The 14,049-nt window shown below is 41.9% G+C and overlaps 1 protein-coding gene across 1 annotated transcript in view; it reads left to right on the forward strand.

Annotated features, from left to right (window-relative positions):
- Nucleotides 1-14,049, forward strand: part of ALK (ALK receptor tyrosine kinase) — a 339,668-nt gene that overhangs the window by 297,062 nt on the left and 28,557 nt on the right. Inside the window, exons 12-15 of the mRNA XM_065058665.1 lie at nucleotides 4,875-5,037; nucleotides 9,637-9,787; nucleotides 12,267-12,398; nucleotides 13,346-13,490. Coding sequence (XP_064914737.1) covers nucleotides 4,875-5,037; nucleotides 9,637-9,787; nucleotides 12,267-12,398; nucleotides 13,346-13,490 — 591 coding nt within the window. The remainder of the gene's footprint in view (nucleotides 1-4,874; nucleotides 5,038-9,636; nucleotides 9,788-12,266; nucleotides 12,399-13,345; nucleotides 13,491-14,049) is intronic.

A 14,049-nucleotide genomic window follows, 5' to 3' on the forward strand; every position in this document is an offset into this window, starting at 1 on the left:
GCCTCTTGGCCTGAACACAGGTTGTGGCAGCAAATTCCATAAACTGCCTACACATTTTTTTAAAGCACTTATGCATTTCACTAGTGCATTGCTCCAGATTCCAAAATAAGCCAAGTACCATGGTGCTTCATTGGTCATTTTCTTAAATCATAGTAAAATTTTTGTTTGAAATGAGTTGAACCTCAATTCAAACCAGCTTAATTTAACAAATTACATTTAATACATTTAGGCCCTTGAGGTATAGCTAAAATGCCTCTGTCTGTTTTGTGATATGGAGTTTATATGTTATACGTGCCAGTGAAATAGCTTTGTGTGTTAGAAGTACAAATGTGCTTTAGGCTTTGCTCCGCTCATTTCTTTTCATTGCTGCTGGCTGTTATTTGCAGCATTGCCTGCAGCCGTGCTGCCTGCGGCTGCAAGTGGTATCAGAGCTTCACGTGAATTAGTAATTTTAAGTCTTGTGGGGTTTTGTTCTTTTTGTTTTCCAAGAGCAGAACATCAGTCTCTTTTGCTGTGGCTGAAATCCAATGCCTTGGTTGTTGTGCATTTTACATATCTAGTCAGGCTTTGTGAAAACTAGAATTTCTGCTGTACAAAAGAAAATAAGCATGAGTGACTGTGTCTTTAAATATGCCAGTAAATCTAATTTGGAAAGAAAATTTGAGAAGAAGGAATTTTTTATATCTGTTTTAATAGAGCCAAAATGGCATTTCTTGCTAAATGTTGTTGCTGGGACCTTAGCAGTGTGTTGGGGACATTGCCAGTGAGCTTGAGGAGGGCAGGTGTGTGGGTGAACGGGCAGAAGACCAAGTGCTTCCTCTGCCACGTTTCCTGTGCAAGTGAGGATTCCGTCCAACGAATGGTGTATAAATTATTCACTGAAGTGTAGTACCCTAATTCTGAATCTCAGTGTACTCTTCACTACTTTTCTTTTTCCCCCACCTTAAACAGGAATTTCCAGTTTTTAAACCCAGTTAGCATCTTGCAACTGCTAGTGACAGAATATATAGGTACCCTACATTTAACTACCTGTTAGTTGTCATAATGGGAATGCTCAGCTGTTTCTGGAAACCAAGCATCTGTAACTTTTGTGAAGTTGGTTAAATTTCTGAAATCTACTCATTGTTTGGAGGTATTTAGGCAGGAGAGTATTGCTTTTGTGTGAGCATGAGGTGGCAGCGACGTTGTCTTGTCGCAGCCCGCAGAAGGAAGGAGAGCTGTGCCCTGCAGTATGCAACAGCCCACACTTGTGTACCAGTGGAAGAAAATCGATGCTTCTCACCAAGCTGCTTAAGGAGTTTCAATACAGCACTGCTGCTTTAGTCTTTGGAGATCAAAATAATGCTTCAAATTGAATTACTGTAAACTGCTGTGGCATGCAACAACCTGTAGAAATGCTCTGTCTGAGCTCATGAGAAATGTTGCAGTCATTTCTAGGATCAGGAGAAAATCAATACTTTACAGGGAGCGAATGGGTTTTCTTACTTCAAAAAAGAAGTGGTGTGTTATCTAATATGGGCAGTACTCTCTTCTGTTACTAGTGGTTTAAGATCTTGGGCTGCTGTTAGGTCTGCAGATTGAGGGTTGGCTTTGGGAAATTTTTCAGAGACCAAATGGAGGGAAGTGCAAGGTTTATAGTCTGTATCCAGAATTGTAACTAAGGCCCATCTGTCCTAATTATGTTGAAATGAGGAGTGACTTCTTCCCATGCCATATTCTGTCCCATTTAATTCAGTGACAAAGCTGTTACATGTTGGACAGGCTTTCAGTATTGCATATGAAAGTGGATATCAACAGGAGGAGGACTGTTTGAAGTCAGTGCAGCCGTGACAAGTGAGGAGACCACGAAACACCTGGCTGTGGGTTTTACCAAAATCCTTGCTGCTTTAAATCAGATGCAGTCCTCCCATAGACTTCGCTTGGGTCAGACGTCCTCCTGCAATGATTTGGGCGAAGGTCACTATCCAACTCTGCTACTTCTCCCATTGCTGCCTGCCATCTACCCAAACAGAGCAAGTAAATGTGTCTGCTAGCACTGACTACAGCAGCTGCAGAACCTGGGAGGCTTTACATATAATCTTCTACATATCGCCTTATCGATTACAACGGGACTGCTTTTGAAATCTGAGGTAGTACCTCCTGTGCTCAGTCATCTCCAGGTTCCTTACATCACACTCCCTGGCATAATGTATCTGTGGTTTTTCGTTCCCCAGACCTTCCATACTCTGTTTTAAAAGCCAGATTCTAAGAGCTTAGATGCACTTACATTCACTTATCTGAAATTACAAACACTATTTGCTCTTACCCTGGTACTGCCTCTGCACTGAAAGTGAGCCCCCTCTGTTCTGTCCAAGAGGCAGAAAATACAAAAGTTGTTCTGGATGCTTCAGTTAGAAGTCTGGAGGCATAATGTTTGCAACAGGAGGGCATTCTTCTGTTCCACCAGGGCACTGAGCTTTTAAGGAAACTGAGGGCTATTAAAAAGCAGTTTGGAATACAACGTAGTTCATTGATGCCCTATCCCTGGAACCCAGTGGAAGTCAAGAGCTGCCGGTTTCAGGTCCAGCTGTGCTGTGGGTTACATGTGTGATAACTAGAGATACTTTTGCCAGGGCCAGGTAAGCAGATACGTAAGCAATGAGATCTATTTAAAGGGAGTAAATCATAAGTGTAAAGCTTAACCACAGCAGTATGCATATGCTGTGGTCTGTGCTAGTTTTTATCACTTCCAGTTTTCCATTTTGATTCTCTTGTGTTTTGAGCTTATTGTCCCCTTGAAGGTCACCTGCTTTTGCCTTTGGGAACATATTTGATGTTTCACCAGAGACATCCAAATGGCTTCTTATTGTTCCAAACGAAGACACTTACCTGCCTGCTTTACTAAACATATGTTTCAGTGCAGGTGGCTTAGCCCACTGGGATACTGCAATGTTAAATCACTGTGATAGCTGACAGAATGAGTTTCTCATCTTCCATTTTGTGGTAGATTTTGCTTTAGTTTGGGGATTTTTTTTGAAGAATTAACATAGGTAACTTCTGCTGCAAGACACTCAATATAAGAGGTAGTGAAGCATTTTGAGACATCGCATTCTCAGGTGCTTTTCCCCCACTTACCTGTTTTTCTTGGGGTCTTGGGGGGACTGCATTAGAGACAGAGGAGGAGGGGGTAGTTCTTCAATTCTTCCATTTGCTGCCTACTAATTTTAAGACTTCATACCACCACCTATTGCAGAAGGATGGAGAAATAAGTAAAATGAGTATGTGAGTATCCATATAAAACAAGTAACAGTAGCAAAGTCTCTAGGGGACCCTTGCAGGGAAGTTTTAAGGAGGGGTGGCATAGATTTTTCAATAAGAAGGAAGAGATTGTTCTCTCAACATTGGAAAGCTTTCCTAAAGTACTAATTTTACATTGCTTCTTGGAATAGCCAAGACTATATTGCAAAACCTTTTTTTCCAAAATGCCAGCCCCTTTATTCTTAAAGTCCTGCCAAATTATTTCATCCATTTCATGCATGGCCCTTTTTTATAAGAAGGAATTTAGCTCGACTTCAGAATTAGTCTGTGAAAAGCTAACTCAGACCTTGTCCCTGGCTAAACTAGTGTGTTTCCCTATATATTTGGTGGGTGAACCCCTCCAGTGACAGTAATGATGGAACTGTTGGCCTCTCCTGTCCAGACACAGGGAAACCATCATTTCTAGACCTGATCTGCTTAGAAAATAGCTCCAAATTCTAAGGAGATCAAGCTTTTGCTCTATCTGACCTACCATTGCTGAAAGAGTGGCAGCTGGGGCAAAAATGCTGCCCTTTGAGAAACCCATAAGGAGAGCTGTCTGACCCAACATCATTTGTAGAAATAATGTTCTTTAGATGTATTTCAAGTCTTTTGTCTTCAATGGCAGTAGAATTAACTAACAGAGTTTATTGGATTGTGTATATTAACTCATTAATATAATAAGTATGAATGATGAATCATGTAATGTACATCAAAAATGCTTAGTCCACTTATTTGCCCTACAGATCTTAGTTTTGATTACATATGAAATATTTCTGGATATACTAGCAAATATTTTAGGATGGGTGTTACAAGAGCGTTGTGGTCTTGCAACTGCGGTGGCCCTAATAACGAACCTCTAAAGACAAGAATGGCATTTTCAGCATAATTTATTTGAATTTTTAAAATTAGATTTTTGAGGCACAAATTAGCAAAGTCTTATTTTATAAATCTATTTGTACAGAACTGGTACTTCCAGTTGATGGAAATGGCTGTAACAGGGATGCATTTATTTACACCTGCAGATCTGGCCTAGAACATGCAGAGCTGAATGCTTATTTTACAGGCCTCAGTTAGGTGATTTGCCTTCTGAAGCTTAACTTGAATCTCTTGTGAGCATATAATTATTCAAAATACAATTAGTTTATTGTTATGTTTTAATCACTGAGGTGATGTTGTATTTACAGGGTTTTATGTAATTAACAGCTACTTTCCTGTTTTAAATAAATTCAATAATCAAATGCCTGTAGAAGCTGGAAAGGCTAAAATGCACTGGTCTTGAGGTTACCAGCATGCACTTTAGCAGCCCAGAGACCAGAGCCCGAAACTGGTGGGTCTGTGTTGCATTTTACTCTGTGAACTTTGCCTTTATGAACCTTAGAAACAGTAAAGCTATGTTACTAGTTGTGATAGCTTTCAGGAGATGAAAAGCTGTCAAATACTGAGATATACACTGCTATGAGAACTCTGTGTGTATTTGTTCTGCCTAAAACCTAAGGAGCTGGGACTTGGTGCAACAAGAGAGAGTGAATAAAGTGCTGAACAGCTGCTCGATCTTTGGATGTTCAGATGATGCTTTGTATATGTCCTCATTTCAGATCACTGGTTATTCACAACGTGTGGTGCCAGTGGACCCTATGGCCCCACACAGAGTCAATGCAACGATGCCTACAGGAACTCCAACCTCAGTGTGGTTGTTGGAGCTGAAGGGATTCTCCAAGGCATTCAGATCTGGAGAGTACCAGCAACCAACACATACAGGTAAGGGAACCATCTCTGATTGTCATGATATATCTTTGCATTTGAAACTAATCCAAGCTGCAGATACATGCTAAGTACAAAGTATTATATCCAGAAGTCGGGCCAGACCTACAGGGGTTTTAATTCTCCCTGATCCTGTGATTGCCCATCCTCACAGTCTCAGATTTGTTGTCTGAAATATGCCAAATTTTGTTAAAAGAGAGAAAAAAGAGAAATAACCACCTGAGGCAGACAAATCTTTAGCCTGAATGGCTACAGGTTGGGAGACTTCTATAAGTAACTGAAAATTGAGTGTTTTGACCTCCTTAGGCCAAGGGGCAGACATATCCTGTATGCTGCCCGTTGAACTCTGGGCTTAGAATAAGTTTTTCCCACTGTCCACCTGGTATAGGAGGCACAATTGTATGTCAGCATTTCTTATGGGACAGCTTGCATCAAGCTCTGCTCAGCATCTCGACTTTTTTGAATCTAGGCATGTAAGTTGAGCCTTTAAGCCTGGCACACCACTGTAGAATTGATTTTGGAAACCAGCCATCTTAATGTTAGGCTCTGTGATACTGAGGGTTCTAATGCTTAAATCCCTCTGTGGAGTTATTTTCAATGGGAGATGATCAGATACGGTTCAATGCACCCTAATCAGATTTTTACCAATCATTTTTCTCTTTTTGCTCTTGCTGGGAAAAAAAAAAGTACAATCAAAGTTTAGTTCAGTCTATCTTAGTGGTAACATCAAGCCATTACATGCATCAGTTTGTAAGCAAAACTGTCCGAATCGATGACTGTCTAGTGGTGTGTTTTTAGTCACCATTCCTTGTTGAAATCAATGATGGCATTGTAGATTTCAAAGCAGAACATTCCGCTGAAAGCTTTGAACAAATTTCAGTTAAAACTTACTAGCACCTTCCTTTTTTCCTTCTTATTGAAAAAGAGTATTAATATTGAGGGATAGATATCAGTCTCTAACAGAAGTCTACTGCAAAGCAGTTTTGAGAAACTGGGTAGGCTAGGCTGGGCACAAGTTCTGCCTAAGTGCCTATTACAACGAGAATTGATGGTAATGAAAAAACCATTAATGATGTTTTACTCAGCTATCAAAAATGAGTTGCCTGAGGTTAATAGAATTTTTCAGAACCAGTATTCAGTAAATATGGTTATAAAGTATAGCCCAGAAGAGAAGAGGCAATAAACTTACAACCTTGTCATTTCTTTAATATCACAGCCCAGCCCAAGAAGAGCCAGAATTCCAGTGTAACTGTGGGCTCATTTTTGCTACACAGTAAAAACCACAGGTCCCGCAGGGACGACCTGTCTATTTAAGTCCTATAAATGACCTAAAAGGCTTTAGGTTCTGTATAGCTAATAGATAGCTAATGTCATAGCTAACATATATATATGGATGACATTCTCTTCTATACCTCTTAAGGCTGTAGTAGAGAATTCACAGCCTGGGGAAAGGAGGAGGCAGTTGTGGGCTTAAATTAATTTGACGTCTTCCTGATTCTGGGCTGCCGAAGGGGCAGCGGAGCCCCCAGTGCAGCATAGCCCTAGGAAAATGTCGAGCTGCGATATCAGTTCTGGACTTCCCAGAGTCTGGACCCACGGCCTGTGTCTAGCTCTCCCCTGCAGGCCTGCTGCACTGTGGGTGCTGTCAGCCTGATAGCCATCTCCAGGGTACCAGACCCAGAGATAAAACCCTCCAGCTGGCTGCTGGGCTCTGAAGAAAGCTGTCATTATGCCATAATAGCATGTTTTACACTGCACAATGTAGAGCAGTGAGTTACATTCCTGATAATTGCATAAGAGGGATATAGATTGTGTGAACACGAGGCAGAATATGCATTGTTAAAATGCAAAGACGGAAGGCTCGACTTTGCACAACTTTCTGCTCTCACAAGCTAACCCCACCCAGAAAACCCCACCATCTCTGGAGCTTTGGGTAATCTGACACATACTGTAGGTGGCTTCATTTGAAGACTGGAGTCCTGTGTACTCCAGTGCTTGATACAGACAAAATCATCTGGTTTCCTCCCATAGGTACTACACAATGTGTAACAATAAAGATAGGCAACATAAAAGAATATTTTTTTTCAGATTTCCTTATAAGCATTCAGGAGGTCTGGACATCCCATATTTAGGCTTATGATCAAGTATGAGAGAAATGAACTGTAATAAATTACGCGTTACCATCCATTTTCCTAATTCTTTATAAAAGCAAGAATCTTTGGTCCATTTGCTGAGTGCCCCATTTGTTGTCACTTCCACTGCTCTCTTTTGCCTCGTCTCTTCTTGTAAGGTGGCACAAGAGTATGGCACAGTGGAATGCAAAAAGGTGTCCTTCTAAGTTGGCCAGCCTAGGCACTGCATTTTCTCATATTCTCAAAATTAGCTCGAGTATTTGTCCTGAGTGTCTATCTAGAGGTGGGATTGTTTTTTCCAGTGCACAGTGATCCTGATCCTTCCTGAATTGCAGTTTTTCAGCTCCTACAAGTATAGTAGGAAAAGAAAAGGAGGAAGACAGTGGAAGGTATTCTGTGTTCTGGATATATCTGCTCAGTGTGGTCTGAATCTTTCTTCAAGGCCAACATGTTAAATGGATTCCTCTTTTGAAAGAAAGTTGTGCCTAAGGAAAGGGATCCTGCTAAAACTCAAAGTCAAGATAACCCATCTGTTTAAATAGTGACACACATTTTGAATAGGGAGTGACTGTCATCCCAGTCTACTGGGTTTTATTTGTCTGCAGCCTTTGAATGAGGCAAAAATGGGTTCTCCTGAACTTACTGACATCACTGCTTGTATGTGAAATCTGTTTATACACAGAAAAATATGGCCCCTAACTGCAGTCAATTAGCCCTGCCAGGTTGCCGTGCCTGATAGTGCACCTCGTTAGCCATTGCCAAATCAACTCAGTCTTCAGATACATGCAACATCTGTTCGGTGCAGCCCAGTGCTATGTCCATCACTTCCCCTGCTGGCTCCAGTGCAGCATTACTGAGGAATGATTGCTTTGGGTATCGACAGTGGCATGAACATAATCATGTCACATTGTTAGGATCTAATGTACTTTATGAGGCACCTGATGCTCCGTAGTTGCTTCGACATCAGAACTGCTCAATGCTGGCTGCCTCAGAGCAGGACCACGAGGTGAGTTCCTCACGCTAATGGTTCATACAAGTTGGGGGCTGAAAGTGAGCTGCCTGCCCAGCCTGTTCAGGGTGCTCACACACAAGGAGCACTGCTGGTTCATTCTGCTTGTAGCCTGTTTGCATGCAGGACTGTGCTGGGCAAAGACCAACCAGGTGCTGGAGGGAAGGAGGAGTTGAAGCTGTTCTGTAATGAGTAGGAAGCCGAGAGTAAGTTTTGTGCTCTCAGCCCTGCAGTCACTGTTCACATGCTCCAGCTTGAATTTTGCTTTCGTGGAAATAGCTGAAAAGTTACTAATGTCAGTGGAGAAGGACCTGCTTATTTCAGTTCTAAACAGGTCTTGCTGTATCACCACTTGCTCAGAAAGTTGAATATCTCTTTTGTTGCAGCAGAGATGGCTGTTTTATAATGTTTTTTATAAAGTGCTTTGAAATCCTTTGATAAAAAGATTTCTTCAAGTATGTAAATTGTTTACATACTTAGAAAGTGAGAGGGAAGAGCTGAGCCATACAGTAGCACACTCAAAGCTTGGAGTAAATCAACAACAGTAAGGACCTCTCAGTCATGACTGTCTGAAATAAAAGCCCCAGAGCATGAACTGGGACTGCAGCAGCCTGTGTGTGCAACCCAGCTGCTCCTGGCTGGAGACAGGGACACATTCCTGGAGGCTCTGAGTTCAGCCAGGGCCTTTTTGCCTTCGTTCTTCACTGCAGGTGGTGGTGTGCCCATCTACTCTTCTAACTCCCTCTGGTCCTGGGAATAGGAGGGCTGTTTCCCATCTGGTCCATGCTACCAGGACCAGTTGTGTTGTCTCCTTTCTCAAATCTCCCCGTCAATCTCGTGCTTATTGTTCTCTTTAGCCATATGTGCTGTATTTATCGCTTCTCTTGGTTCTGTTTTTTCTCTTCCTTGCTGCAAACCTCTCAAGGGTATGCCTTCTGGGAAACAAGATGTGTTTTGTATATTAAAGTTTGAATCTACAGGGGCTTGCTCACTCTATCCTCAGCAAGTGTTTGCCTAAGAATCAATGTGAAAGAAGCTGTTTTGTTGCCACCCAAGTTCATAGGTCCATATAGATCAGGCAACCTCAGTCTTGAAGTTTGGGTTTAGAATTATTTATAGCAGGGGTGTCAAACTCATTTTCAGTGGGGGCCACATCAGCCTCGCGGTTGCTTTCAAAGGGCCAAATGTAATTTTGGGACCGTATAAATGCAGGAGTAGTTACATTTATATGGTTGTAAAATTACATTCGGCCCTTTGAAGGCAACCGCGAGGCTGATGTGGCCCCCCAGTGAAAATGAATTTGACACCCCTGCTTTAGAGTGTCAGGTCTTTGGGACACAGCCCCGTGATGGTATGCAAAACATGCAGTTTCCAGAAGTGGCTCATGCTACTTTCTACCTGTCTGGGACAACTCAGATGCTGGACTCTCTTTTTTTTTCTTCTTTTTTCCTGCAGCATCTCAGGCTATGGAGCTGCTGGTGGGAAAGGTGGGAAGAACACCATGGTGCGGTCCCATGGCGTGTCTGTGCTGGGAATCTTTGACCTTCAGAAGGATGATACTTTGTACATCTTGGTAGGACAGCAAGGAGAAGATGCTTGTCCAAGTGTAAGTCATTGCCCTTTCTCTTTTGCCTTAATCCCTTCTTACAAATCTGTGGAGTTTTGTTTGTTTACAGAGAAAACTGTTGTCCTTGGGGAGTTTTGGGTTATGTGGTTCAAGGGTTAGCTACAGTTCTACTGGGAGGGTGTAAGTGAGAAAAGACAAAATACCATGTCACTGTGCTCACTTCTTCAACAGTCAGGCCCCACTGATAATACACTACAGTTTCCTGATTGATCTGCATATCTCAGAGCATCTTTCTGGGGTTTGGGAGGAAAAAGACAACCCTGCCTTCCTTTCCTCTGGAGATCAGTCTTCAAGGTTGATTTCACAGGGCTTTGTCCTTGCTCCGCAGTTGAGCCCAGCCCTACCGTTATCATAGTGCTCTGCAGCTCCAGAGACACCCACCTCACACAGCCTCTTCAGTTATTATCTGTATGGGAATGGGAGAGACAAAGTAATCGCTGCTGAATCAGACCTGATTTTTCTGTTACGAACCAATCATTGCTGCAAATGCCTTGACAGAAAGTGCAACTTCCACCATTTGCAGGCACAATAATCTATTAATCATTTAGTATTCTTTGGAGGATGAGGGAATAGGAGATTCTTATGGAGAAAACTAAGCATTATCTGATGAAATTTCACCTACAGGTTTGAGCTGGACATTTAAATGCTGTGCATTTCTCACCTGTTAATGGCTGGCATCCAAGAGATGAAAGCTTAGCAGTCATTTACAGCAGAGAAAGGCTGAATGATGTAGACAAGAAAGAGGGGTTCTCAAGGTTGGGTGCTGAAGTAAATAATGTTAAAACTGGAATTATACATATCTACAAACAAACCATTAATATGAAGCCTCTTTGAAATGAGAAATGCCCTAACTCAAACTTCCATCTAACGTCTATAACTAGGGCATTCCAGCTGAGTGTAATATATGGACTCATTAAATTGCAGGCCCCTGTAATCTTAGTGAGAATTTATTGAGTGCTAATGTAATTCTTTCATTGAGGCAAAGAGATTGCATAGACTTGTAGAAGGGACTTTTACTAGATTGGATTGTAATCAGTTATGTCTCTGCCATGAAGGATTTTTTTTTTTTTAATTCAATTGTAATCTAGTGGTTCCTTTGGGTCATTGACTTTGTCATTTTATTAATCATACCCACCCAACTCCAAATCAATTAAGGAGAGGGAAGACTAAGGAAAGGAGGATTGTTTAGTTCCATAGGCAAGTCCACACACACAAAATGGATGCCATTCATTCTCTGGCACAACCTAGGACACATTTTGTGGCCAACAGAATAATTCGTAACTTGAGGATGCTTTTATCAGGCTCCTTTTCCGAAAGAAAACACAGAAGAAGGAAGTAGAAGGAAGCAGAAGGTCGGTCCTACTATAACAACTGTTTGTGAATTTTTCCCTTAAAGTGTTGTTTAATTTGTGAGTTCAGCGTACATAAAAAGAGATTATTTCTGAGGTGAAACATATAAAGTAAAACAAGCTAGAAGCAAAGCTTGAAGCTTACAAACACAAGAGTCCTGCTTGTCATGCACAATCAAAGCAACAGTTACCTCTCGTAGATCATAGTCCAGAAGTACTTATAAATGATGATTTAATGTTTTGCTTGAAATCAGTTAGTGAATCCAGTGATTTGCCTAATACAAAAGGTTCATTACATTTGGTACTAATTGGTGAAGGGGAAAAAAATGCCAAGTAGGAAATACAGAGGCTTTTTAGTGAGGTATTTCCCATAACATTAGGTCGACATTGCAGTCAAAGGTGGGATTGAAGCTGTCTTGGTAGGTTTTGAACTAGCTAGCACTGGTAATTACAGTAAAACTGCTGCTACAATGTAAGCATTGGATCAACATCAAAACTTGCTTGGAAGCCTAAATAAACAGCGGGTGGCCAATCTATGCCAAGCTCGTTGCTACAGTCCATGCTGTGACAACCTAGGTTAAAGCTAGCTCTGGCACATCTGCACGAACCACCAATACACCTTCATTCTGGGTAGATGCACACTGGCTGCCTGGCCCCAACCCATGGGGTGCTGGAAGACAAGTAAAGAAACTTGGATTCTCTCTATGTTGCTACCATTTGGCTGTTGCTTGACATGGGGCAGGTCACATCATCATCAAATTGCTCCCTCCCGCCAGTTGTGAAATACAGATAGTTAATGCTGGGAAGTATTTGCAGTGAATTCTGCTACATCTATGTTAAAAGCTTATGGAGCTGTTTTACGTGGTAATAGATACCAGCACTGAGCTTGCTTCGAAATAATTCAATTAAAATGGCAACAGATTATTCTGATGAAGGTTGAAGCAAAAAGAAAGATTCTTCTAGAAGAGCATTCACTTGCTTCTGCTTATGGAATTTCACTGGAGGACAATTTATTGGTTTGGGAGGGTGAAGGGTCCGTGAGGCTTGTGTGTGTGTACAAGGACATGGCAATTTATTACCAGTATTCAGACCCAGTCTTCTGTTTGCAGACTAACGATGTTATACAGAAAGTCTGTATTGGAGAGAACAATGTGATTGAAGAAGAGATACGTGTGAACAGAAGTGTCAAAGAATGGGCAGGAGGAGGTGGAGGTGGGGGAGGTGCAACCTACATATTTAAGGTATGGAAACATAGTCCCTGTGCACCTTCAGCATGAACACATCCTGCCACTTGCCTCTAGTATCACAGCCTGGAAAGTCTGAGAACCCTTTATACATCTCTGGGGAAGGGTCCATAAAGTGAGCTCTGGGTATGGTTCATTTCCAGCTGATAGCCGTAGTGGGCTGGGTTGACCCTTTACACTTCTCAGCCAGCTACACAGTATGGCCACACTTGCTTCTGTGGCTTGGAGTTTCCTTGGCAAAGATAACAGCTTGAATTGAATTTTTTTCAATGCAAGCTGAGATGCTGACGCATAATTCTACAGTAAAAGGCAAATTCCACAGGACTTCATTCAAATCTGTCATTGCAGAACATTAGACTTCAGCTACACATTTGGTCTGTATGGTGCAATGACAAGAAAAGTTGAGGATAGCCTTTATGTTTTCTGTTGGCAACCCTATAGCTAGGCACCATTGATCTTTTCTGTCATGTACTAGCTGAGACAGTACTCGTTCCAACAGCGGTTTCAGGCATTAACGATATGTTTGGATCACCCAACTTCTATGCAATTCTACATAACCCTGCATGCTCCGACAGCTTCCAGTGTAGCAGTCCTTTACCAGTGGAGACACTATATTGCATCACATAGAGCAGCACTCCTCAGCTGTTTCATTTGATGGAAGTCATCACATGGTAACATTACGATCTTTCTAAGAGCCATCAGCACTGTAGGTACAATTCACAGAGCTGCTGATGCCACTGTTCTCTGTTGCAGAACCTGGTTGGACTAGCGCCATTCATTAATCTTTTGGATGTGGTTGCATAAATAATGCAATGGTAATTTGTAGTGCTGAGCAGTCCTAGATGCCTGATTAGTACAACATTACAGTAACTAGCATGTGGTTGAACTTCCATTTGTGTGTCTGACTCAGTTTGAACGCTGCCTTTATTTCTGAATTTGTTAAGATGGAGAATGGAGAACCTGTCCCCTTGATAATTGCAGCAGGAGGTGGTGGCAGGGCCTACAGGGCCAAAACAGATACATTTCATCCAGAAAGGCTGGAGAATGATTCCTCCATTCCAGGGCTGAATGGAAATTCAGGAGCTGCAGGTAAGGAAAGTTTTATCTTTTTAAGAAAACCTTTGTGAATATGTGATACTCCCAGATTCCTCCTCACAAGGAGGTGAGGTGAAACTCACGAAAACACAGTTCAGTGGGAGTGAGGGTGTTAAACAGATGGCCTAAATACAGGTATCAAAGATGATATAGCCATAACAATGGCAATATTTTCCCAAAATAATGCAGTACTTCTCATAAGAAAAGTTGTTTGATTTTTTGATGTGGGAGTTTGCGGTGCCAACTTAGCCATCCTCCTCCCTGCACCATTTCGTGCTGTGTAGACACACAGTTTCCCTGGCTTATGCAGAAAGAGCATAATTGCACCCTGGTTAGAAGTCTCTGTGAAGAGACCTTGAACTGATCATCCAGCAGAGATGAAAGTGAGTCACTGGTATGTTGCATTTAGAGCGGGGCTGGAACCTGTTTTCACATCCTTTTCACTAAATATTCTTTTTTCTCCACTTCAGAGCTGACATAGGGGTTTTTCAAAAGTATTTTTTGCAAAGAGAAGGAGAAAGCTCTGATAGCAAGAAACAAGTGATTGGGGCGT

This window comes from Columba livia, chromosome 3 (genome assembly GCF_036013475.1).
Source record: "Columba livia isolate bColLiv1 breed racing homer chromosome 3, bColLiv1.pat.W.v2, whole genome shotgun sequence".
NCBI classification, from domain to species: Eukaryota; Metazoa; Chordata; class Aves; order Columbiformes; family Columbidae; genus Columba; species Columba livia.